General features: G+C 35.4%; 1 protein-coding gene across 10 annotated transcripts in view; it reads right to left on the bottom strand.

Annotated features, from left to right (window-relative positions):
• Window positions 1-7,195: 7,195 nt before the first annotated feature.
• Window positions 7,196-26,823, bottom strand: part of SLCO1A2 (solute carrier organic anion transporter family member 1A2) — a 135,580-nt gene continuing 115,952 nt past the window's right edge. For all 10 annotated transcript variants that reach the window (XM_055095869.2, XM_055095870.2, XM_057299488.1 and 7 more), the window contains 3 exons: window positions 17,901-17,965; window positions 17,012-17,129; window positions 7,196-12,355 (listed from right to left, as the gene is read on the bottom strand). In XM_055095869.2, the coding sequence (XP_054951844.1) occupies window positions 12,136-12,355; window positions 17,012-17,129; window positions 17,901-17,965 (403 nt within the window). In that variant the 3' untranslated portion in view covers window positions 7,196-12,135. The remainder of the gene's footprint in view (window positions 12,356-17,011; window positions 17,130-17,900; window positions 17,966-26,823) is intronic.

Below are 26,823 nucleotides of genomic sequence, written 5' to 3'. Positions count from 1 at the left end.
TCCATAGTGTATATGTACCACATTTACTTTATCCAGTCTATCACTGATGGGCATTTAGGTTGATTCCATGTCTTTGCTATTACGAATAGTGCTGCAGTAAACATACACATCTATGTATTTTACAATAGAATGATTTATATTTCTCTGGGTATTTTCCCAATAATGGGATTGCTGGGTCAAATGGTATTTCTGCCTCTAAGTCTTTGAGGAATCACCACAGTGGAACTAATTTACACTTCTGCCAACAGTGTAAAAGTCTCCCTTGTTCTGCACAACCTCACTAGCATTTGTTAGTTTTTGACTTTTTGATAATAGTTATTCTGATGGATGTGAGATGGTATCTCATTGTGGTTTTCATTTGCATTTCTCTAATGATCAGTGATGTTGGGCTTTTTTCATATCCTTTGTTGGTTGCATGTATATATGCTTTTAAGGAGTGTCTGCTCATGTCTTTTGCTCACTTTTTAATGGTTTCTTTTTTCTTGTAAATTTAAGTTCCTTATAGATGTGGGATATTAGAACATTGTCAGATGGAGAGATTGCAAATATTTTCTCCCATTCTGCAGGTTGTGTGTTTACTCTGTTGATAGTTTCTTTTGCTGTGCAGAAGCTCTTTAGTTTAATTAGATCCCATTTGTCAATTTTTGCTTTTGTTGCAATCACTTTTGGCATCTTCATTACGAAATCTTCCCCTGTGCCTATGTCTTGAATGGTATTGCCCAGGTTTTCGTTGAGGGTTTCTATGGTTTTGGGTTTTATATTTAAATATTTAATCCATCTTGACTTAATTTTTGTATAAGGTGTAAGAAAAGATCCAGGTTCAATTTTCTGCATATGGCTAGCCAGTTCTCCCAGCACCATTTATTAAATAGGAAAGCCTTTCCCCATTGCTTATTTTTGTCAGGTTTGTCAAAGATCAGATGGGTGTAGGTGTGCAGTCTTATTTCTTGGTTCTCTATTCTGTTCTGCTGTTCTATGTGCCTATTTTTGTACCAGTATTATTCTATTTTGGTTACTATAGCCTCGTAGTATAATTTGAAGTTGGGAAATGTGATGCCTCTAGCTTTGTTCTTTTTGCTTAGGATTGCCTTGGCTATTTTGGCTCCTTTTGGTTCCATATGAATTTTCCAATTTTTTTTTCTAATTATGTAAAGAGTGTCAATGGCAGTTTAATGTGAATAGCATTGAATCTATAAATTGCTTTGGGCAGTATGGCCATTTTAACAATATTGATTCTTTCTATCTATGAGCATGGAATAGCTTTTCATTAGTTTGTGTCCTCTCTGATTTCTTTGAGCAGTGGTTTGTAGTTCTCCTTGAAGACATCCTTCACTTCCCTTGTTAGCTGTATTCTTAGGTATTTTATTGTTTTTTGTGGCAATTGTGAATGGGAGTTCATTCGTGATTTAACTCTCAGCTTGCCTGTCATTCGTGTATAGGAATGCTAGTGATTTTTGCACATTGATTTTGTATCCTGAGCCTTTGCTGAAGTTGCTTATCAGTTTAAGAAGCTTTTTGGCCTAGACAATGGGGTTTTCTAGATAAAGAACCATGGCACCTGCAAGTGAAGATTATTTGACTTCCTCTCTTCCTATTTGAATTCCCTTTATTTCTTTCTCTTGCTTGATTGCCCTGGCCAGAACTTCTAATACTATGTTCAATAGGAGTGGTGAGAGAGGGCATCCTTGTCTTGTGCTGGCTTTCAAGGAGAATGCTTCCAGCTTTTCCCCATTCAATATGATATTGGCTGTATGTTTGTCATAGATGGCTCTTATTATTTTGAGGTATGTTCCTTCAACACCTAGTTTATTGAGAGTTCTTAACATGAAGAGATGTTGAATTTTATCAAAGGCCTTTTCTGCATCTATTGAGATAATCATGTGGTTTTTGTCTTTAGTTCTGTTTATATGATAAATCACCTTTGTTGATTTGCATATGTTGAACCAACCTTGCATCCCATGGATGAAGCCAACTTGATTGTGGTAGATACACTTTTTGATGTGCTGCTGGATTCCGTTTGCAAGTATTTTGTTGAAGATTTTTGCATCCAGAATTCCTATGGTTTTCTACATAAAAGATAATATCATCTGTGAACAGAGAAATTTTACTTCTTACTTTCCAACTTAGATGCCCTTTATTTCTTTTTCTTATTTAATTGCTCTGGCTAAAACTCTCAGCACTATGTTGAATAAATGTAGTAAAAGCGGGCATCCTTGCCATGTTCCTGACCTTAGAGAAAAGGATTTCAATATTTCACCATTGAGTATGATGATTGCTATGGGCTTTTCATATATGGCTTTAATTATGTTGAGGTAGTTTCCATTTTCTCTAGTGTGTTGAATGTCTCTATTGTGAAAGTGTGTTGAATGTTGTCAAATATTTTCTTCTGCATCAATTAAGATGTTCATGTGGTCTTTTTTCCTTCATTCTGTTAATGTGGTGGGGTTTTTTTCCATCAGTTTTCATATGTTGAACTATCTTTGCATTCCAGGAATAACTTCCACTTGGTTATGGTTTCTAATCATTTTAATATTAAATGCTGATAAATTTTGTTCACTAGTATTTAGTTGAAGATTTTTGCCTCAATGTTCATAAAGGCCGTTGGTCTTTAGTTTTCTTTGCTTGTAGTGTTTTTGTCTGGATTTGGTAGCAGGGTGAGGCTGGTCTCATAGAATGAGTTAGAAAGTATTCTCTCCTTCAAACTTTTTTGAAAAGTTTTGGAAGGATTAATGTTAGTTCTTTAAATGTTTGGTAAAATTCACCAGTGATGCCATCAGGTCCAGGGTTTTTCTTTATTTAAAAATTTTTGATTACTGATTTAATCTCCTTACTATTTATAGGTTGATTCACATTTTCTATTTCCTCGTAAGTTGGTCCTGATAAGTTTTGTTTTTCTAGGAATTTGTTCATTTCATCTAGAATATCCAATTTGTTGCTGTGCAACTGTTCATAGTACTCTCTTATAATCTTTTTTATTTCTGTGGAATTAGGATTAATAGTAATGTCTCCACCTTCATTTCTGATTTTAGCAATCTGAGTCTGCTTTCTGTTTTTCCTTGTCCATCTAGCTAAAGCATTATTTTTGTTGATATTCTCAAAGAATCAACTTTTGCTGTCATTGATTTTCTCTATTGTGTTTCCATTCTGTATTTCATTTATTGCTGCTCTTATTTTTATTATTTTCTTTTTTCTTCTAACTATGGGTTTAGTTTCTTTCCTTTTCTTATTTCTTAATTTGAAAAGTTAGATTGTCAATTTAAAATGTTTTCATGTAAGAATTTATAGCTATAAATTTTCCCCTTAGCACTGCTTTCACAGCATTTCAAACATTTTTATATATTCTGTTTTTGTTTTCATTTTTCTCTAAGTATTTTCTAATTTTTGTTTAAAAATTTTAGCTTGTCTATTTGTTGTTTAAGAGTATGTTGCTTAATCTCTACAAATTTATACATTTTCCAACCTTTCCTCTGTTATTGATTTCTAACTTCATCTTGTTTTCATTGGAGAAGATACTTCATATGATGTCAATCATTTTAAATCTGTGGAGACTTAATTTGTGGTATAACATATGTTCTGTCCTGAAAGATGTCTCATGTGCACTTAAGAAGAATATGTATGCTGTTATTAGATATATGTTAGATATAGTTGGTTTATTACATTGTTTAAGTTCTCTATTTTCTTACATAACTTTTGTCTGGTCATTCTATTTATTATTGAGAGTAGGGTATTGAAGTCTCCAACTATTATTGTAGAATAGTCTATTTCTCCATTCAATTCTATCCAAAGTTTTTGTTTCATATATATTGATGATCTGCTATTAGGTGGGTAACAGTTTATAATTGTTATATCATCTTGCTCTATTGAGCCTTTTATTAATATGAAATGTCTTCATCTTTTTTAACCTTTTAAAATTAAAAGTCTATTTGTTCTCATATTAGTATAGCCATTCCTGCTCTCTTTTGGTTATTGTTTACCTATCACTCACTTTCAGTCTATTTGTGTCTTTGCATCTTATGTGAGTTTTTTGTAGACAACACAGAGTTGGTTCATTTTTTTTAATCCATTCTGCCAATCTCTGTCTTTTGATTGGGGAGTTTGATCTATTTAAATTTAAAGTAATTACTGATAAGGAAAGACTTATTTCTGTCATCTTCTTACTTGTTTTATATTGTTTTCTATGTTGCTTTTTTTGTCCCTCCTTTTCTGAATTACTGTCTTCTTTTGTGTTTAATTTTTTTAGTAATTAAATATTTATATTTCTTTCTCATTTCTTTTTGTGTATACTGTATAGCTTTTTTGGTGTGGTTACTATGGGGATTACATTTAAAAATCTTAGAATTATAACAGTTTAATTTGAATTTATACCAGTTTAACTTCAATAACATACACAACTCTGCTCTTTTACAACTCCATCCCCAACTCTTTTGGTTGTTGACCACAAAATTACATCCTTATTAGGCATTGTGTACACTGTGTGCCCAAAACATAAACTAATATATATTTTTTTAAGACAAGGTCTGGCTCTATCACCCAGGCTGAAGTGCAGTGGCACAATCTCAGTTCACTGAAACCTCTGCCTCCTGGACTCAAGCCATGCTCTCACCTCAGCCTTCTCAGTAGCTGAGACCACAAGTGTGCACTGACATGCCCAGCTAATTTCTGTATTTTTTTGTAGAGACAGGGTTTTGCCATGTTTCCCAGGCTGGTCTCAAACTCATGAGCTCAAGTGATCTGCCCGCCTCAGCCTCCCAAAGTGCTGGGATTACAGGTGTTAGCCACCCCATCTGGCCAATAATTATTTTGAATACATTAATCTTTTAAATTTAAAACAAAATGTGGAGTTACAAACGAAAGTGTCAATATAATTTTTGTATAATATTAATCTCTTAAAAAATGTAGAAAGTTAAAAATAGAGTTATAAACCATTGTTATAATAATGCTAGCTTTTATGATTGCCCATATATTTACCTTTATTGAGATCTTTATTTCTTCATACAGCTTCAGTTTACTGTCCAGTGTCTTTTTATTTCACCCTGCAAGACTCCTGTGAACATTTCTTTCAGGGAAGGTCTAGTGTTAATGAACTTGCTCAGCTTTTGTTTATATAGGAATGTCTTAATTTCTCCTTCACTTTTGAAGGATGATTTTGCCAGATGTAGAATTATCAATTCACAGATTGATTGTTTTCTCTCTCTCAGCATTTTGAATGTACTGGCCCACTGCCTTCTTGCCTCCAAAGTTTCTGGTGAGAATTCTCCTGTTACTCTCATTGAGAATCCCTGATACGTGATGAGTCACTTCTCTCTTGCTGCTCTTAAAATGTTCTCTTTGTCTTTGTCTTTCAAAAGACAAAGTATGGATCTCTTTTAGTTCATCTTACTTGGAGTTTGTTGAGCTTGGATGTTTATATTCATATTATTAATCAAATACAGGGAGTTTTCAGCTACTGTTTCTTCAAATATTCTCTCTTCCTCTTCCTCTCACTCTTCTCCTTCTTGGACTTCCACAATGTGCATGTTGGTCTGATGAATGGTGTCCCACAATTCCATTAGGATCTCTCTACTTTTTCTCAATCTTCTACTCTTCTGTTCCTCAGACTCAATAATTTCCATTGTCCTGTCTTTAAGTGTACTGATTCTTCTACCTGCTTGAACCTGCCTTTGAATCCCTCTAGTATATTTTTCATTCCAGATGTTGTATTTTCAGCTTCAGAAATGTTTCAAGTGTTCTATTTCTTTGTTGATATTTCCATTTTGTTTGCACATGATTTTTTTGACTTCCTCCACATCTTTCCTTAGCATATTTAAGAGAGTTGTTTTAAAGTCTTTGTCTAGTAGATCTACCATCAGGTCTTTTCTAGGAACAACTCCTGTTGATTTATTTTCTTCCTTTGAATAGGCCATGCTTTTCTATTTCTTTATATGCCTTGTGACTTTTTGTTGGAAGCTGGACATTTGAATCTAAAAATATTGTAACTATAAATCAGTTATTTTCCCTTCCTTAGGGTTTGCTGTTGTTGTTTTTAATACTTATATGCTGCCTCTGTGCCAGGGATCAGCATAAAGTGTAAACTTGACATCTCTGGTCTTTTCTGAGCCTGTGTCTTTTCCTGGCCATGTGCAGTACCTTTCTAATTTTCCCTATATATAGAGTTGCTATTAAATATCTTAGTCTTTAATGTCTGGCTCCCAAAGGGAGAAAAATTTAAAAAATGAAAGGGGGAACAGTAGTGCTGGCTCTTTAAATCCTCTGGAAATCACTTCAATTGATGAGGGAGGGGATTGCAACAACGAGGGGAGGTGCAAAAACAATGGCTGCCCATTTATGTGTTTGCATCTTTGTGGTTAGAAGCAGCAACCAGCATTCTGAGAACAGCTACCTGAAATTTGAAGAACAGGATGATTTTGCCCGCCCTGGCCCCCACACACTGCATGCAAGCTGCTCCTGGAACAAGTGCTCAGCTGCCTGCCATGGAACTGGCAGTGAGGGATGGGTAGTTGCTACTCTACTAATGGCTGAAATTGACCAAAATTAACCTCAATTTATGTCTAAGCCTTCCCTTGGAAGTTGTAAGCCTTCAATAGGCTCCAGAGTTTCAAAATAGTTACATAAGACATAATCTGCCAATGAATTTGTTGTCTAAGTAGGAAGACAGATTTCTGGTGCTCCCTACTCTGCTATCCTCCCAGAATCCTCTAGGACAAATTATTTTTACATAGATAATTGTTTTTGGAAGCTTCATCTGGTTACAATAAAAAAGAGAAACAAAATCTTGCATTTTTATAATCTTCAAAGTAGTTTATATCTTATTTTATTTTCTCCTCTCCTTTCTTTGGTCCTATATTCTCTCACTCCTCCCTTCTGTTCTTCCTTCAAAACTAATTTAGTGCTTTTCCAGTTTGGGGGCATTTTACATTTGGTGAATTAACCATTTAATTCCTCCAATTCTTTCTTCTTGTCAACCTTTGACCATTTTCCTGTTAACCCTTCCATTGGAAGAAACTGGATGATGAGATTAATTGCTGACTGAGGTTATTATCACTGGATTCATGTTTCCCATGTTCTCTCCAGCCTTTCTCCCCTTTGAAGGAGGGGAGACAACTTAGATAACTGAAAGTGGAGTATATTTTTGTGACCTCTAGGGAAGAGGAGAAAGGAAGGGACATGGAAGAGAGAAGATATGATTAAGCCAATGTAAACATTGTTAAAAAATTTATTTGCAATTTTTTTGTTTATTTGTTAAGTAACATCATTCCTTAAATATAAAAGCAATCTTACAGGATTATGCAATAGTGTCTCACACAGAAATGACTCCAAAGCTCTCCTGGAAAGGTTGCCCCTTCTGGATTTCATGACCTTTCTTAAGGGTAAGAAGACACTGCCAAAGAGGCCTCTGACCACAGGATCATTTGATCATTACTAACTGTACAGGAATATTTACAACAGTAAGACTGTGAAGTTGTGGAGTCTAGAGGGGAAGGGGCAGAAGTGTGCAGAGGTGTGGGGAATGGTGACAATGGAGGCACTGCCCATCTTGCCATGACTCTCTGAAACAGGCATGATGCAGATTGGTTTAGGGGCATGAAGGTGGGTCTGAGCAGGAGGACATGAGGAGAGGAGGGATGGCAGAATTTTATCTGGAACCTTTCACATGGAGGGAAGTTTTGTGTGGTAGCTCTGGTGTATTAAAATAAAACATCAATTGTATGAGTGTAATAGACATTCTAGTTCTTCAGCAGCTGGGGATCTGTCACCTTATTTCCTAATGAATTCATGTGTTTTTCCATAAGTTGTTTTCACCTGCTACCATTACAGCCTGGTCCAGACCTGCTTATCCTTTTGTTTCCCACAGCCTATTTCAGTGCAAGGCCTTATTTCCATGAGACTCTGGGAGAACAGCATGCATTCTGGGCAGGGTGGGACACAGTGAAGGGATGGAATGTGGTCTGGCTGGGAAGTCAAGAGATGGATTCCAGGTTTGAGGATGGATTGCAGCTGGATGCATTGATGGCATAAGGCCAGAAAGTAGAAGGTGCGGTGTTTGGGTCACAGGGGATGCCTTCTGAAGGAGCCCTCTGCACAGGACTGTGTTAACAAAGCATCTGCCCTTGATGCTCAAGTTTGTTCCTCCAACCTAGAAACTTTTCAACACTGGTGTAGTTTCTCCATGTTGGGAAGGCTTAGGGGTTGGGAACTTGGCACAGGACCCAGTTACTCATCCTCTTTTATGCCTCTTGGGATTCTACAGAAAAGCGTTTTCTGCTCTCTTCTCCTGGCTAAGGGCTCAGGAGAATTTCCTCAAGGTGTCTTGAAACCTGCACTCTCCAGTTCCTTGGCAAGCAAACAACAGCTTACCCTACTGCCTGCTTGCCTCTTTTTCCTTTTCCCCTTGGTAATAAATTTGAGGGATCTAAGAATGCCAGAACAGGAATTCTCCAGGCCCAGTAAATAAGAACCATTCTGTCAATTTCTATATTTTCTTATATAGAAATCATACTCTTTTAACATCTACAACCTCTTCTACCAGGAGCTGTCTCTGATAATCACCTTGGTTCAAGGAGCATGAGTGATTTTTAGATGGTGAATGCTCAGTCAATGTATGATTTATGCCACGAGAAGTGGGATAGTACCCTTTTTGGAAGGGCTACAAAGTCAAATTATTTACATTCTGAAAATGGGGATGCATGAGAGGACCCACAAAGAGGACGTTCACCTATGAATCAGCCAGTATCTGATCTAACAGCTCTGGTTACATAACATTCTGGTTACATAACATTTCAAGCTTTTGGTTACAAAACATTTCGAGCTTTTCTTTAATTACTTAGTCTTTGTCTTGTCTTTCTTATTGTTAGTACAGACATAAGAGAATTTCCACGGAAAATCCCACCTCAGACTCTACTCGTTGTTGAACTGATTTGTTATTCTTAATATATTTATTCAGCTGCAATCCCTAGTGTCCTTCCAGAGACTGATTAAAAGGCTTTTCTAATATACCAGAAAGACTAAGGGTCTTTACCACTTCGTGTGCTATTACTCAAATTTCTTAAAATCGTCTGAGGAGAAGTTAATGATTTTAGGAGGAGTAGTATTTTTTCAATGTAGATAAATAATATTTATTTCATAATAATAAATGATTCTGATGGCACTATTTCCACCCACGGAAGTCGTTCTGGTTCTGTCTCCATGTCTATATACACAATGATCGCCCTTCTGGGAGGAGGAAAAGTTCCTTATGGAGAGCTCAACCCCAGCCCTTGAACCTTAAGGGTGTGTATATTCTGAGGTGTTCGAGCATCTCCCCAGTAATGTGGAGATCTAGCAGAAACCCATTTACCTGCTGTAATGCTATCTGGCTCCACAAAGCAACATTTCATTGCTTTGCAATAAAAAATTAATTAAAATAAAACCATAGGTGGATTCACAAAGAAACTGTGTAAGCATCTGTAAATATAGGTTAATTTTTGAATTATAAGTAATATATTAAACCACTATTTCTAGTTTCATTAACTTTATGTATTAAGTAAGATCCCCACAATATTAAGTAAGAAAATTACTGACTCTCGACTTCTCACTACCTGTTCTCTTGTTTCTCTTCTCCATGTCTGTCCGCTATGCCATTATCTCTACCCTCATGAGAGTAGTACAAGTGCTCAGAATAAGAACTAAACTCCCAGGCTTCATGTATACCAACAAAAGAGGTCATGAGGGATCCCAAAGCACTCCAACACCCACTTTCTCTGACCTGCTTTCTCCCACCAAGAAGTGTCAAAGGAGAACCCTATGTTTTCAGAGTAAAATGCCATCTCCTCCATGAGGGGATAAAAGTGATGCCAAGGTACTAAGTCCATAGCCATGTCTCTCTGGGCCTATGATGCTCCATTGAGGGAGTTCAAGTGGGTGAATTGTCCACAAAGCAAGACTCAGCTTTCTCAGATCACCTCAAATCTATCAATACGGATGATGAATGGGCCTCAGGAGCTTGAGTAAGTTTTTGCTTATTCAGTTTTGCTCGACAAGAGGTCATCAGGGAGCCCAGTCACCACCTCGCCTAATTTTGACACTCACGGTTTCACCAACACTATCTGCCTTGAATCCGTAAGAACTAACCTCATTATGTCCTCTGCTCCCATTTATGTCAGTCACCTAAATAGCCACAGAATTCCAAACTATCTCTCATTCCCCTTCTTCTAATTTCCATAAGTCTAACTTCCATATATATCCTATTTGCTTCTTTTTAGCTCAGATTCCAGTTCAGAAATGAGCATTCTCTTCACCATCGCACACTCAGCAAAATCTGATTCCCCTGAAACCTTCTCATGCAGTGGCTGTTTACTTTTTCTTGCTGCTCTGTGAATATAGGTAAGTCTCTTCTCCTTCTTTTAGTTTCCAGGCCATTCTCCTCACTTCCTCCCACCACAAAGGAAGTGGCTCCAAATTTCATGTCATCAGATCTTAATACGATATCTCACTGCTGCAGTCATACCTACATCAAAGTTAAACTCCCCCTTTCCAATGATTTTAGTTCCTCTCTCTCGTTTCAAAGCCAGTCTTGGTTTGAACCTTGGTTATTTTTTATATGCCCTGAGTTGAAGTCTCAAACTTCATGAAACTGAAACTTAACTTTTCATCCTTCCCCCTAAACCTGTTCTATACAGCCTTTCTCTTCTCATTTGCTTTCTTTTTTCATATGATGCATCTGATCATTTAGGAAATCATATTAACCTGTAAAGCATCTGTACAAAGTCCTTCAGTTAACTGGCCTGCTTTCTGTCCAGCTACCAACTCACACTTTGAACTGGCAACTCAGTTTCACACTTCCATTCCAGGCTCCTTCTAGGTATATTCTGTATTTCAGCTTCCTCCACTCTGTTGTATCCCTGCAGACACTCTCACTCCATTTATGGTACACATAAATAACCATAGTGTATTGACACCCACTTCTCCCACCCTTCCTTACTCCATTCTCTTCATCCATTAGGGATTTATGTCATTCTTATATATTGACTGTCATTTCAACAGGAAGGAGAGTAAGGAGTAGACAAACAGTTATTTGTCTGTTCATTCTATTCTCTTTTACCAGAAGCCCTATATTAATCAATGAGTCCTCTTCTATGTCTAAAATCCTTCAATTTTTAATTTTATCCATAATTTACAAAATAATAATATAAGTAGATTTAGCTTTTAATATGTACCTTAGCCTTTACTAACCTCGGTTTCATAACAGAAGCTATTGTCTAAGATTATTTTTGGAAAGTTAGTGTTTGTGTTCTACCTTAGGACACAATGGGTGCTATAAACATCGGTCTAAAGAGTCCTGAATCTTAGAAAGTGGTTCTTTGACAATATCTGACATTACAAACAGCCTTTAAGAACTGGAGTTTTTATAATATTGTCCTTTCATCCTTTGATTCAGACACTTGTTTTTAAGAAAAACTTTAGTCACCGGATTTGAATTACCGAAAAAAAATCCAACAATCTTTGCCTCATGATGTTTAATAACCTGCTTAAGTTTTTCAGTATTCTGTACAAATTGAGCAAATGTATGAGTAATAAAGAAAAGAAAAAATTGAAAGTAGGAGGGTATATTTATGAGTAATCTATTATATAGGAGTCATGCCTAGAATGAATAAGAAGAGTTAAAGAACGATTCCTAAATAGAATAAGAAGATGTAGGCTTCTCTCACATGGAAGCGATAAACTTGAATAAAATATTTAAATCTTCACATAACAGAATGAGAATTTAGGCATCTGAATAATTCCAATATCAAAGAACAAATTTAGTGGAATTAAATAGGTTTTCATAACAGAAAATTTTTAGAAGTATTAGTAGAAGGAGATGTAGGAAGTACACCCTTACTTCGATAAATTAAGGGAAATTGCTGTTTCAACATAAAAATAAAGCTGGCTCTAAGAATCTTCTTTAGGGGGCTGTTATTGATGTCCCTCCTAGGAAAACTCAAGTGTCATTGATACCTTAGAAATATCATTAGTGAACATTTTATTATTTTGAGTTAAGAGTTTTTTTAGGTTCTTAAAGACAAGAAAAAGTTATCTATTGTATCTCTACTGATTTTTAAAACAATTAAGTTGTACAGCATGTTCTCTAATTCTGAAAAAAGTAATATAATAGGACAATTACAATTTAGTTTTCAATTCATCATCTTTCAAAACCGTGGACTTTTGGTATATATCTTTGCACTCATTTTCCTTCCCTTTGACTTTTGTCTCTATAAGCTCAGTTCCTGAAGAGGCATTTTCACCAGGTAGATGACACTTCCTCAAAAGAATTAAGATGATTAAGGCTGGAACAAAGCTTGATCCTCTTAGTGCTGCCGGCAATCCGAGGTAGATGTATCTATTTTTTTAAAAGTTAAAACATATTAAATATTACATAGTGTGGTTAGTGCAAACTAAATTTGTATATCTTTGTATTTTATTCTGATAAAAACAGCAGCTGATGGTTTTGCATGCTGATCTTATATAAGCAACTTTGCTAAACTCTCTTATTGATTTCAGTATTTGTTAAAATATTTTATGTTTTTTTAATTTTCCCACTGAGAAAATCCAAATTTATTTTCATCTTTTCTAATGTTTTATTATTGTTGTTATAACTAGTTTTTCATTGAGTAGGATCTTCACCTCAAAATGAATACTGGTAGTGATAGCAGTTTTATTCTAGTATTTAGTAAGAATGCTTCCAAAGAATCATCATGAATTATAATATATACTCTTGTGAGAGTTTCTTTAGATGACCTTGATCAGATTAAGGAAGTTATTTTCTATTGCGAGCTTGCTCAAAGTTTTAATCATGAATGTGCATAATATAACCAAATAACTTTTCTGCTTGTAGTCGGAAGAATATGCAAAGTTTTCTACCTTTATTGTGTTAATAGCATCTATTACACCAATAGATTTTCTGATGTTGACCCATCCTTGCATGCTTAAAATAAACTGTATTTGTAATTTTTATACATTACTAGATTCAATTTATCAATTTTTATGTAGAATTTTTGCATGTATAAGATTAGCCTACAAATTTTTTTCTTGTACTGAACTTGTCCAGTGTGATTATTAAGATTGTACTAGCTTTGTGAAATGAATTACAAAATTTTCCCTTTTTCTGTTTCTGAGAATAACTTGCATAATTTACGAATTAATCATTGGTTCATTGTAGGTTTTTTCAGACTTTCCTGAAAACTATCTGAACTTGGTACCTTGGGGGATGAGCACTTTTGAAAGTTTTACATTTTTAAGTAACTATAAAAATATTCATGTTTCTATAGATTTATAATAAAATCTGGTAATATATAATTGTCTAGAAAAATATCTATTTAATATGTTTCTAAATTGTTATATCTAAAATCCCTATGTAAGTGTTATAATATCTGTACTTATATTAGCTTTTTCATCCTTAATGATGTTTTATTTGTGCCTCCTCTCTTTATTTGCCTTTCCACAGTATTGTTATTAGTAATATCTTTGCACCTTTACCAAAACATAGCTCTTTACTTTCTTATTCCCTCTACGGTATATAGTCTATTTATTAATTTCTTCATCTATTTTTATCTTTCTACTTCTAAAATTTTCTTTTATTATGAAACATTACTAGGATTCAGAAAAAAATGGACACCAGTGATTGGATTTAAGCCTACGGTAATCCAGTATAACCACATTTAACTTAACTAACTCTACTTGTAAATGCTCTATTTGCAAATAAGGTCACATTGTGAAGTTCTGAGTGAATATCACATTTTGAGGAACACTAAGTCTTGTAAAAGGTGTTTTACCTCATTAATTGGATTAAAGCATTGAATCTGAATTTAGTCTCTTGACTTAGAAGTACCTTATTCTTCCTTGGAAGCTGATATCAGAAACCAATGCTCATTTTGAGACATAGAGCCTGTGAATTCAGCTTTGTTTACTCCTTTATGTTTCTGTTTAATTTCTGAAAAACCAGATGTTTAGGATGATATTTATATTGTCTTTTAATCAAGAAAAGTCCCTTTTGAATTTTAAAAATATATTGTTTCAATTATTCTTATTTGAGATAGGAAATATATCAATATGTAAATTTTTGAGTCATTTATCAGGTCATTCTATGTCATTTGTACATATTTCATTGTTCTTTTTCTAAATTCTGAGTTCATTAATTTTCAGCCTTTTATGTGTAAATGTATATATGTATATATTTTTATACATATTATGTTTTAAATGTATAAATATATACATCTTTATATACATATGTGTATATAAACATATATACCTATGTGTATATACATGTGAATATATATTGCATATGTATATTTACATATGTAATATAGCTATACATATGTAAATATACATTTATATACATATGTAAATAAATATGTATATATGTACTTATATGTATATATTAATATACATATTTATATACATATATTTGTACATATGCAAACATATACATATGTGTATATATATTTATACATTTAAAGCTCTAAAAATCCCTTTGATTACTGGTTGGCTTAGCTTCATCCCACAAGTTTTCTTATTCAGTGCTTTCATTGACATACAGTTCTAATTATTTAATTATGTTTACTGTAATTTATTCTTTTAACCATGAGTAATTTAAGACTGCATTTTTTTCCACTTTTCAAACATTTGGGGTTTGGGAATTTTTTATTGTAGACTTTCATCTCCATTGCATTGTGAACAGAAAACAGGATTTATGTGGTATCAATACTTTTTTTTAACTTTTTAGTGGCATAGGTGCTGGTATTTTGGTTAACAATTATCCATGTATTCATGTAGAAATAGATATAGATGTATTATAGATTCATACAGATTATATATGTTTATACAGAATATACATTTATCTGTATATTCAATTACTCGTACAATTTGAAGTTGAAATATTCTATATTATCACTCATTTTTGTCTGTATTTAATATTCATTTGTGGGACAAGTATACTGAAATTTTCCATTCTGTAGATTTATTCTTATAATTTTATAAATTTTTGTTTTGTGTATTTGAGGTTATGTTGATAGATTTACATAGGTTCATAATTTTTCTATATTTTTATAGTGTTTTCCTTTTATTATTAAGTAATATCTCTGGTTAACCCTATTAATTTTTTCCCTTTAACTATATTTTGTTGAAATCATTAATATAACTACAGAAGTTGATTTAGTATGTGTCTGGTAGATCTTTTCAAAACCTTATCTTCAATCATTTTATATTTTTGATCTATCTCTTACAAACAACATTTAGTTCAAATTTTGAAAAGTCCAATATAAAAATTACTATCTTTTAACCAGCAAGTTTAACCAATTTGCAAAACCACTTAGGCTTATTTTTTAACTTATTTGTGTGGGGTTTTTTTCTTATGAATTACCACTACTGCATTTTCTCCCCTTCTATTGGTTGGAATAAATCTAATTAATCATTTTCACATTTTTAGGAAAATTGAAAGGTAATCAGAAGTTTGTTCTCAAGAACTGTAAAAGAGTCTAAGATTTTACTTCATTTGTAAGCTAACAGGCTAGCCTGCCACAGTTTCAAGGATGCTAACAGAAGATACAAGACTCATAGGTCAGGGACAAAGGACTTTTTTTACTCACAACACAGCAGTCAGCACAAGCTTCATGTTCAAGTTGATTTTCCTTACCCTCCAAGTCCCAAAGTGGTGACACAGAGGGAGAACCCAGGTAAACATTGTACACACAGTGAATTTGGGCTGCAGTTAGAAAGTCCTGAGTTTAGGAAATCCCAATCTTTTAAATGGGCTTCAAAAAAATCTGCCCAAACTTTGCCCCAAAGGGAGACATTTTCTTATCATCATGGACAACAAGCTACCTGCCCTCTGTCCTTGAGAGAGACACTATTTATATCTTCCAAGGTCATTTACTGTTCCAACATCCTTGAAAATATAGTCCAGAAAAAATGCTCTCAGTGTCCCTGCTAACAAGAAAAGCAGAAATGTAGGGATCCATGGAGAATTGTCTACCAACAATATTTACCCTTATTTCTAGAATATCTTGGCTTCTGGTAGATTTTTCTCATGGATACACCATTTCATTGACCAGTCTAATTGGTCTGACTAACAGAGAATGGAGCCAAGTCCGTTTAATGTGTCTTAAGCACCATTTAATTCAGGAGACTATCAACAAGAATCCAAGTAGCAGGATGAGGCCAACCCTCAATAGTGACCCTTGGGGTTCCTCAACTGTGGTAGAAATCCACCGCATACATAGCATGTAGCTGAGCTTCCCTCAGCATCACTCCTGGGGAGCTCTGGGGGAAAGGGGAATAGATGCAGAGATGAATCTCCTGCTGTCTGCTCTCCCCATACTTCTCGATATGTGTCCTTTTGCTGATCAACACCAATATCTTAGAATGCTTTAAGCAATGGTAAATTGTTTTATATTGAATGAAGTAGCTTTACTATTGCCCCATCAAGAGAAGTAAATTCAAATTTAAACAAAACTCAAATTTCCGAATGAAAATAGAAATAACAAAGAGTTTTATTCAAAATTAGATTTGTATTTACCAAAGAGAAGGCATTAGGAGACATGAAGAAGATTGTTTCAGCAAAATTTAAAGAGGGAGAAAAAATATGATTTTGGAGACCAGAGACTGGTGGTGAGAGGAAGTGAGGCTTCAGACTCGTGAGATGATGAAATCATGCAGGATAAAACAAGAGCCTTTAGAGAGCAATATAAATTGGATAGGTATCAGTGTACAACCATTACCTTCAATATTGTGTTGACTGCTAAGAATTTAACAAACAACACTTTGAAAGCCAAGGTTAGGAAAGCCATGTATGCTTATATTTACCAAGCACTTGAGAAATAATGGGAAAATACAATTCTAGTATGCAAATAAGGAATGGAGATATAACAACAGTATCTCTGCTGGAAATAAACACAAAAGTATTCTTTTCACTTGACAAAGAAAAAGTTATGTATGAATGGTTTTGCGTTATGCACAGTCTATGCTTATAAAACAATTTTAAACAAATTATTATCTTTACCTGAAGGTGGTGGAATCATATATCCTGCATGCCCCTGACTCACCACATTTCAAAGTTCCCCAGTGTAAACATGTGGAATCCATTAAAGCGCCAAAATATATAGGTGCAGGAATGCCAGCTATAATTAACAGGGAAAGAAAAATCTATCAACAAGAATTAAGATACTTGATTTATTCGGAAATATTTCAATTTTCTTTATTTGTACTGCAAAGTTTATCAAAACATAAATCTAATGGTCTAAATTTTATTTTTAGAAATGATGAGTTACTTTTACTGTAAAGTTTCTAAATTATTAAAAGATAAGTAATCTTATGGTCAAATGCAACATAATTATTAGTAGAGTAAAACAATGAATTAAAGATTCTGAACTTTATATATTTTCTTAAATGTTTTGGGCCAGTTATATGTACATTTTATTTGGGCAGAGCATTTTCTTTCATTTTATTTTCAAATCTTCAAATAAAGAATAGTATAATTAAGGTCAGACAGGGCCTTTTCAAGTAAAAGAGATTCTCTATCTCTTTGTGTGCTGCATTCTCATATTTATAACGTGCTTTTTACATACAGAAGGGACATTTGCTAGACTGTTTTTCTGAAATAATTACCTTGTTTATCTAGTATTTAATATTGTTCTGCACATGGACACAGGAAGGGGAACATCACACACCAGGGCCTGTTGTGGGGTGGGGGAAGGGGGGAGGGATAGCATTAGGAGATTCACCTAATGTTAAATGATGAGTTAATGGGTGCAGCACACCAACATGGCACATGTATACATATGTAACAAACCTGCACGTTGTGCACATGTACCCTAAAACTTAAAGTATAATAAAAAATAATAATAATAATATTGTTCTGATAGGATGTGGGAAAAAATAACTATTTTTACCAAATACTCTTGTGCAAAATGTATGTAATCCCACACCAAGGGACTTCTCTTCAGATTTCATACACCTGAAAAGTAAATAAGTTTGTAAATAAAAGAAAAATAAAGATTTAAAACTATCATATTGTCTTGAAAAGGCCAGTTGTAAGCTAGTCACACATAATGAACATTCAAAATTTTACTTTCATGCTCACTTATTGGTTATTCAGGGCTTTATTATCCAGCTGGCAGCCTACACAGGAGCCCATTTCTGGTCACTGGCACTTTACTCATCACTTTTTCTTATTAATACCTATTTTATTGGTCAGGCGCAGTGGCTCACCCCTGTAATCCCAGCACATTGGGAGGCCAAGGCAGACGGATCACCTGAGGTCAGGAGTTCGAGCCCAGCCTGGTCAACATGGTGAAACCCTGTCTCTACTAAAAATACAAAAAATTAGCTGGGTGTGGTGGTGGGTGCCTGTAATCCCAGCTACCTGGGAGGCTGAGGCAGGAGAATCACTTGAACCTGGGAGGCAGAGGTTGCAATGAGCTGAAATTGCGCCACTGCACTCCAGCCTGGGTGATAGAGCTACACTCCATCTCAAAAAAAAAAAATTGTTTTTAATAACACAGAAACTAGATACACTAAAAATCTGCAGTAAGAATAACAATAAATAAATTTTATATAGTTCTTACTAAGATTAGAAAAGAACAAGAATACTCACTATCACAACTACAGTTAAATAAATCTTGGAGGTTTTAATTTATGCTATAAGAGAATTTTAGAAGTCTCAGATGTGTAAGGTTTGGAAGTGAAAAGACAAAACTTGTCATATTTGCACATTGAAAAACCTACATAGAAAACCTAACAAAATCAACAAATTATGAGAACAAATAAGAAAGGATGCTGTATAAAAAGTAAATTTTTAAAAACAGCAGCGTTCCTCTAAACCAGCAATAACCAACTAGAAAATATAAGAGAACAGTACCACACATATACATATATACCTCTTTACTTATGCGTAGAGATGATAGAGATAATTATGGACACACACACACACACACACACACACACACAGACCTATCTGTCCAAAATAGTGCAATAATTTATATTTATAAGGGAGGGGTAGAGCAAGGAGCTAAATAGAAGTCTCCACCAATCATCCCTCCTGAAAGAACACCAAATTTAACAACTATCTACATACAAAAAAAAAAAAAAAACCTTTGTAAGAATGAAAAATCAGGTGAGCACTCACAATACCTGGTTTTAACTTCATATCACAGAAAGAGGCACTGAAGAGAGCAGGAAAAATAGTCTTGAATTGCCAACGCCAGCCCTCCCATCCCCCAGCAGTGGCCTCATGGCATGGAGAAGGAATCTGAGCACTTGGGAGAGGGAGAATGCAGTGATTCTGAGACTTTATTAAATCCTGTGCTGCCCTGTCACAGTGGAAAGCAAAACCAAGCTAAACTCAGCTGATTCTTACCCATGGAGGGAGCATTTAGACTAGCTATCACCAGAAAGTAATCACCCAGCCCCACAGTTAGAACTTGAGTTCCAGCAAGCCTCGCCACCATGGGCAAACGTGCTCTCCCTAAATAAACTTGAAAGGCAGTCTAGGTTGCAAGGACTACAACTCCTAGGCACGTTCTAGTGCTGAGCTGGGCTCAGAGCCAATGGACTTGGGAGTCACTTCCCTACTGAGACACCAGCCAGGGAAGCTAAGGAAGTGCTTGTGCCACCCTTCACCCAAGCCCAGGCAGCACAGCTTGTGGCTCCAAAAGAGATTCCTTCCTTCCACTTGAGGAGAGGGGAGAAATGAGTAAAGAGGACTTTGTCTTGCATCTGTGATACCAGCTCAGCCACAGTAGGATAGGGCACTGGTAAGGGTCATGAGGTGCCCATTCCAGGCCCTAGCTCCTGGCTGGCATTTCTAGACATACCCTGGATCAGAAGGGAACCTGCTGTCTTGAAGAGAAGGACTCAGTACTGGCAGGATACATCACATGCTGGCTAAAGAGCCCTTGGGGCCTGAATAACCAACAGCTATACGCAGGTAGTATGTTATGGGCCCCAGGTGAGACTCAGGTGTGCTGTATTGAGGTGAGACTCAGCACATTCAGAGCTGTGGCAGCTGTGGGGAGAGACTCTTTCTGTTTGAGAAAAGCACAGGCACAGGAAGCAAAGGGAATTCTGTCTTGCATCTTAGGTAACAGCTCAGCGACAATGCGGTAGAGCAGCGGTTCCCAAACATTTTGCACCAGGGACTGGTTTCATGGAACACAATTTTTCCACTGACCAGGCAGCAGTTGGGGATGATTTTGGATGAAAATGTTCCACCTCAGATCATCAGGCATTAGTTAGATCTCGATAAGGAGTGAGCAGCCTAGATCCCTCACATGAGCAGTTCACAATAGGGTTCACGCTCCTATGAGAATTTAATGCTACAGCTGATCTGACAGGAGGCAGAACTCAGGGGGTAATGCTCGCTGCTCCCTCCTGCTGTGAGGCCAGATTCCTACCAGGCCAGGGTCTGGTAATATTCTGTGGCCCAGTGTGGGTAGGGACCCCAGGGGTAGAGCACCAAGCATGTTTTTGCAGTTCCAGATTCTGGGCCTTGGGTCTTGGATGGCATTTCTGAACCTGCCCTCCTGGGCCAGAGGAGAGCTAACTGCCCTGAAGGGTGAGTCCTGGCCTAGCAGCATTCACAGGCTGGCTAAAGAACTCTTGTGCCTTAAGTAAACATCAGTGGTGGCCTGGCAGTATTCCCTGTGGGCCTGTGGTGGTGGTGGTGGCCATGGGGTGGGGCTCCTCTGACTTTGGAAAGGGGAGAGAAGAGTAAAAAGGTGTTTCTCATAGTCTGAGTGCCACCTCAGCCACACTAGCATAGAACATAAGGTAGATTTGTATGATTTTTTACCCATCCCAGGCTCCTGGATGGCATCTCTGGACCTTCCTGGGGACTGGGAAAACTCACAGCTCTGAAGGGAAAGACAAAAACATGGCTGGATTACCACTGGATGATTGTAGAGTTGGGTCTTGAACAAACATAGGTGGCAGCCAGGTAGAGGTAACAGTGGGCCTTGGGTGAGACTAGTGCTGTGCTGGATTCCAATCTAACCCAGCACAGTCCCAGTGGTGGTGGCCACAGGGGTGCATCACCCTACCCCCAGTTCCGGGCAACTTAGCACAGAGAGACTCCACTTGTTTGGGAGAAATTAAGGCAAAAGAACAAGAATCTCTGCCTGGTAATCCAGAGAATTCTTTTGGATCTTATCCAAGACCTCCAAAGTGGTAACTCTGTGAGTCTACATGAACCACAGCATTATTGGGCTTGCGGGCCCAAGTCCTTTTGAATACCTGGAAAGCCTGCTCAAGAAGGATGGCACAAACAAACCCAGACTGTGAAGACTACAATAAATGCCTAACTCTTCAATGCCCAGACATCAACAAACATTGACAAGCATAAAGAACATACAGGAAAACATGACCTCACCAAAGGAACTAAACAAGGCAGCAGGGACCAATCCTGGAGAAAGAGAGATATGTGACTTTTCAGATGGAGAATTCAAAATGGCTATTTTGAGGAAACTCAAAGAAATTCAAGATAATACAGAGAAAAAATGCAGAACACTATTAGATGAATTTTACAAAGAGGTTGACATAAATAAAAAGAATCAAGCAGAAATTCTACAGTTAAAAAAATGCAATGACATACTAAAGAATGCCTCAGAATCTCTTAATAGCAGAATTTATCAAGCAGAAGAAAGATTTAGTGAGCTTGAAGATAGGCTATTTGAAAATACACAGTAAGGGATACAAAAGAAAAAAAGAATAAAAAAAAGTGAAGTGCACCTACACGATCTACAAAATAGTCTCTAAAGGGCAAATCTAAGAGCTATTTGCCTTAAAGAAAAGGTAGAGAAAGAGATAAGAGTAGAAAGATTATTCAAAGGGATAATAGCAGAGAACTTCCCAAACCTACAGAAAGGTATTGTTTCCAAGTGCAAGAAGGTTATAGAATACCAAGCAGATTTAACCCAAAGATTACCTCAAGGAATTCAATAAACCCCCCAAGGTCATGTATAAATAAACAATTCTAAAAGCAGCAAGAGAAACGAAGTGACTAACATACAATGGAACGCCAATACAACTGGCAGCAGACTTTTCGGTGGAAACCTTACAGGCCAAGAGAGAGTGGCATGACATATTTAAAGTGCTGAAGGAAAAAAACTTTTACCTTTATATCTGGTGAAAATATCCTCCAAACATAAAGAAGAAATAAAGATTTTCCCAGACAAGCAAACACTGAGGGATTTCATCAATACCAGCCCATGCTATAAGAAATGCTAAAGGGAGTACTTCAATCAGAAAGGAAAGGATGTTGATGAGCAATGAGAATTCATCTGAAGGTACAAAGATCACTGGAAATAGTAAGTAAGCAGAAAAATGCAGAATATTATAACACTGTAACTGTGATGTATAAACTACTCTTAACTAGGAAGACTAAAAGATGAACCAATCAAAAATATTAACAACTTTTCAAGACATAGACAGTAAAATAAAATGGAAATAGAAATAACAAAATGTTAAAAATTAGGAGGACAAAGTTAAAATGTAGAGTTTTTTTTTTAGTTTTCTTTTTGCTTATTAGTTTCTTTATGCAAGCAATTTTAACATATTATCACCTAAAAAAATGGGCTATAAGATAGCATTTGCAAGCCTCATGGTAACCTCAAATCAAAAAACATACAATGGATACACAAAAAATAAAAAAGCAAGAAATTAAAGCATACCACTAGAGATAATCACCTTCACTGAAAGGAAGAAAAAAAGGAACAAGAGAAAACCAGAAAACAAATAACAAAATGGCAGCAGTAAGACCTTTCTTACAAATAAGATGATTTAATGTAAATAGACTAAGCTCTCCAATACAATGACATAAAGTAGCTGAATGGATTTAAAAAAAAATACCCAATAATCTGTTGTCTACTAGAAACACATGTCACTCATAAAGACAGACACAGAAAATAAAGGGATGAAAAAGATATTCCATGCCAATAGAAACCAAAAAAGAGCAGGAGTAGCATTACTTATATCAGACAAAATAGATTTTAAGAAAAAAACTGTAAGAAGAGATGAAGAAGATCATTATATAAGGATAAAAGGATTAATTAAGCAAGAGGACATAAAAGTTAGTTATAAATATGTATTCACCCAACATTGAAGCACCCAGATATATAAAGCAAATATTATTATAGCTAAAGAGAGAGATAGAGCCTAATACAATAATAGCTGAAGAATTCAACACCTCACTTTCAGCATTGGACAGATCTTCCAGACCAAAAAAAAAAAAAAAAAAAAAAATCAACAAAGAAACATTGTATTTCATCCAAATTATAAACCAAATGAACCTAACAAATACTTACAGAACATTTTATCCAATGGCTACAGAATACAAATATGAATCCAGCACATGGATCATTCTCAAGGATAGACCATATGTTAGCTCACAAAACAAGTCTTATAACATCCAAAAAAAATTGAAATAATATCAAGTATCTTCTCTGACCATAAGGAAATAAAACTACAAATCAATAACAAGAGGAAATTTGAAAACTATACAAATACGTGGAAATTGAGCAATATGCTCCTGAATGACCAGTGGGTCGATGAGAAAATTAAGAAGAAAATTTAAAAATTTCTTAAAACAAATAATAACAGAAACACAACATACCAAAACTCATGGGATACAGTGAAAGCAGTACTAAGAAGGAAGTTTATAACTATAAATGCCTACATCAAAAAAGAAGAAAAACTTCAAATAAACAACCCAATGGGCCAGGCGTGGTGGCTCACACTTGTAATCCCAGCACTTTGGGAGGCTGAGGTGGGTGGATCACAAGGTCAGGAGATCAAGACCATCTTGGCCAACATGGTGAAATCCCATCTCTACTAAAAATACAAAAATTAGCTGGGTGTGGTGGTGTGAGACTGTAGTCCCAACTTCTCAGGAGGCTGAGGCAGAAGAATTGCTTAAACCCATGAGGCAGAGGTTGCAGTGAGCCAAGATCGCGCCACTGCACTCCAACTTGAGCGACAGAGTGAGACTCCGTCTCAAAAAAAAAAAAAAGAAAAGAAAAAAACCCAATAATGCATATTAAAGAATTAGAAAAGCAAGAGCAAACCAAACACAAAATTAGTAGAAGAAAAGAAATAATAAAGATCGGAGTAGAAATAAATGAAATTGAAATGAAGAAAACAATACAAAAGATCAACAAAACAAAAGAAATAGTTATTTGAAAAGAAAAACAAAACTGATGACCCTTTAGCCAAAATAACTAGGAAAAAAGAGAGAAGACTCAAATAAATAAAATCATATATGAAAAAGAAAACATTACAACTGATACCACAGACATCCAAAGGATTTTAAGACATAATTGTTAAACTATGTTAAACTCAAGGCTATTATGAACAACTATATGCCAATAACTTGGAAAACCTAGAAGAAATGGATGAAATCCTAGACACATACAACCCATCAAGATTAAACTATGAAGAAATCCAAAACCTGAACAGATCAATAAAAAGTAATGAGATTGAAGCTGTAATAAAAAGTCTCCAGCAAAGAAATGACCCAATGGCTTCACTGCCTAATTCTACCAAACATTTAAAAAGGAAATAATATCAATATACTCAAACTATTCTGAAAAACAGAAGAGGAGAGAAGCCTTCCAAACTCATTCTATGAGGCCAGTATTATCCTGATACCAAAACCAGAAAAAGACACATAAGAAAAAAAAAAAAAAAAGGAAAACTAAAGGCTAATATCACTGATGAATACTGATGCAAAAATCCTCAACAAAATACTATCAAACCAAATTCAACAACACATTAAGAAGATCATTCATCATGACCAAATGGGATTTATCCCAGAGATGCAAGAATAGTTCAACATATGCAAATCAATCTATATGATACATCATACCAAAAGAACAAACGAATAAAACCATATGATCATTTCAATTAATGTGGAAAAAAATTTGATAAGATTCAGCATCGCTTTATGGTAAAAAAAAAAAAACTCTCAAAAAACTGGATATAAAAGGAACACGGCTCAACATAATAAAGGCCATATATGAGAGACCTATAGTAAGTATCATACTGAGTGGGGAAAAACTGAAAGCCCTTCTTCTGTAATCTGGGACATAACAAGGATGCCCACTTTCACCATTGTTATTCAAGATACTGCTAGAAGTCTGAGCTAGAGCAATCAGACAAGAAATATAAACAAAGAGCATCCAAACTTGAAATTAAGAAGTCAAATTATCATTGTTCATAGATGATATGATCTTCTATTTTGAAAAGCCTAAAGACTCCACCAAAAAGCCATTCAAAATGATAAACAAATTCAGTAAAGTTGCAGGATACAAAATCAACATAAAAAATCAGTAGTGTTTGTATATGCCAACAGCAAACAGTCTAAAAAAAAGTAATTCTATTTACAATAGCTACAAATGCAATAAAATCACTAAGAATTACCTTAAAGAAGTGAAAGATCTCTACAATAAAAACTGTAAAACATTGGTGCAAGAAATTGAAGAGGATACAAATAAATGAAAATATATTATATGCTCATAAATTGAAAGAAACAATATGGCTAAAACCAAACAAAGGAATCTGCAATCTACAGATTTGATGCTATTTCTATCAATAAACCAATGACATTCCCCACAGAAATAGAAAAGGTAATCCTAATATGGAACCACGAAAGATCCAGGATAGCCAAAGCTATCCAAAGCAAAAAGAACAAAACTGGAGGAATCACATTACTTGACTTCAATTTATATCACAGACCTATAGTAACCAAAACAGCATGGTACTGGCATAAAACAGACACATAGGCCAATGGAGCAGAATAGAGAACTCTGAAAAAAAATCCATTCATCTACGGTGAACTCATTTTTGACAAAGATGCCAAGAATGTACATTGGGGAAAAGACAGTCTCTTCAATAAATGGTGCAGGGAAAATGGAATATCCATAAGCAGAAGAGTGAAACTAGACCCATATTTCTTGCCATATTCAAAAATCAATCAAAATCAATGAAAGACTTAAATCTAAGACCTCCAACTATCAAACTACTGCAAGAAAACATTCAGGAAACTCTCCAGGACATTGGACTGAACAAAGATTTCTTGAGTAATACACCACAGGCACAGATAACTAATGAAAAGAAAATGGATAAATGGGATCACATCAAGTTAAGAAGCTTCTGCACAGCAAAGGAAACAACAAGATGAAGAGACAACTCACAGAATGAGAGAAATTATTTGCAAGCTACCCATCTGACAAGGGATTAATAACCAGAATATGTAAGGAGCTCAAACAACTCTATAGAAAAAAATCTAATAATCCAATTAACAAATGAGCAAAATTTGAGACATTTCTCAGAAGAATAAATACAAATGGCAATTTTATGAAAAGGTGCTCAGCATCAATGATCAAGAGAGGAATGCAAATCAAAACTGCAATGAGATATCATCTCACCCCAGCTAAAATGACTTTTATACAAAAACAGGCAATAACAAATACTGGTGAGGATGTGGAGTAAAGGGAACCCTCCTACACTGTTGGTGGGAATGTAAATTAGTACAACTACTATGCAGAACAGTTTGGAGGTTCCTGAAAAAACTCAAAATAGAGCTACCATATGATCCAGCAATCCCACTTCTAGGTATTAATATATACCCAAAAGAAAGGAAGTCAGTGTATCGAAGAGATATCTGCACTCCCATGTTTATTGCAGCACTATTCACAATAGTCAAGATTTGGAAGCAACCTAAGTGTCCAGCAATAGATGAATGGATAAAGAAAATGTGGTACATATACATGATGGAGTAATATTCAGCCATAAAAAAAAAGAATGAGACCCTTTCATTTG

The sequence above is a fragment of the Pan paniscus genome, chromosome 10 (genome assembly GCF_029289425.2).
Source record: "Pan paniscus chromosome 10, NHGRI_mPanPan1-v2.0_pri, whole genome shotgun sequence".
In the NCBI taxonomy this organism is placed as follows: Eukaryota; Metazoa; Chordata; class Mammalia; order Primates; family Hominidae; genus Pan; species Pan paniscus.
The sequence above is the reverse complement of the archived record's forward strand: the minus strand, read 5'-3'. Positions and strand labels throughout refer to the sequence as shown.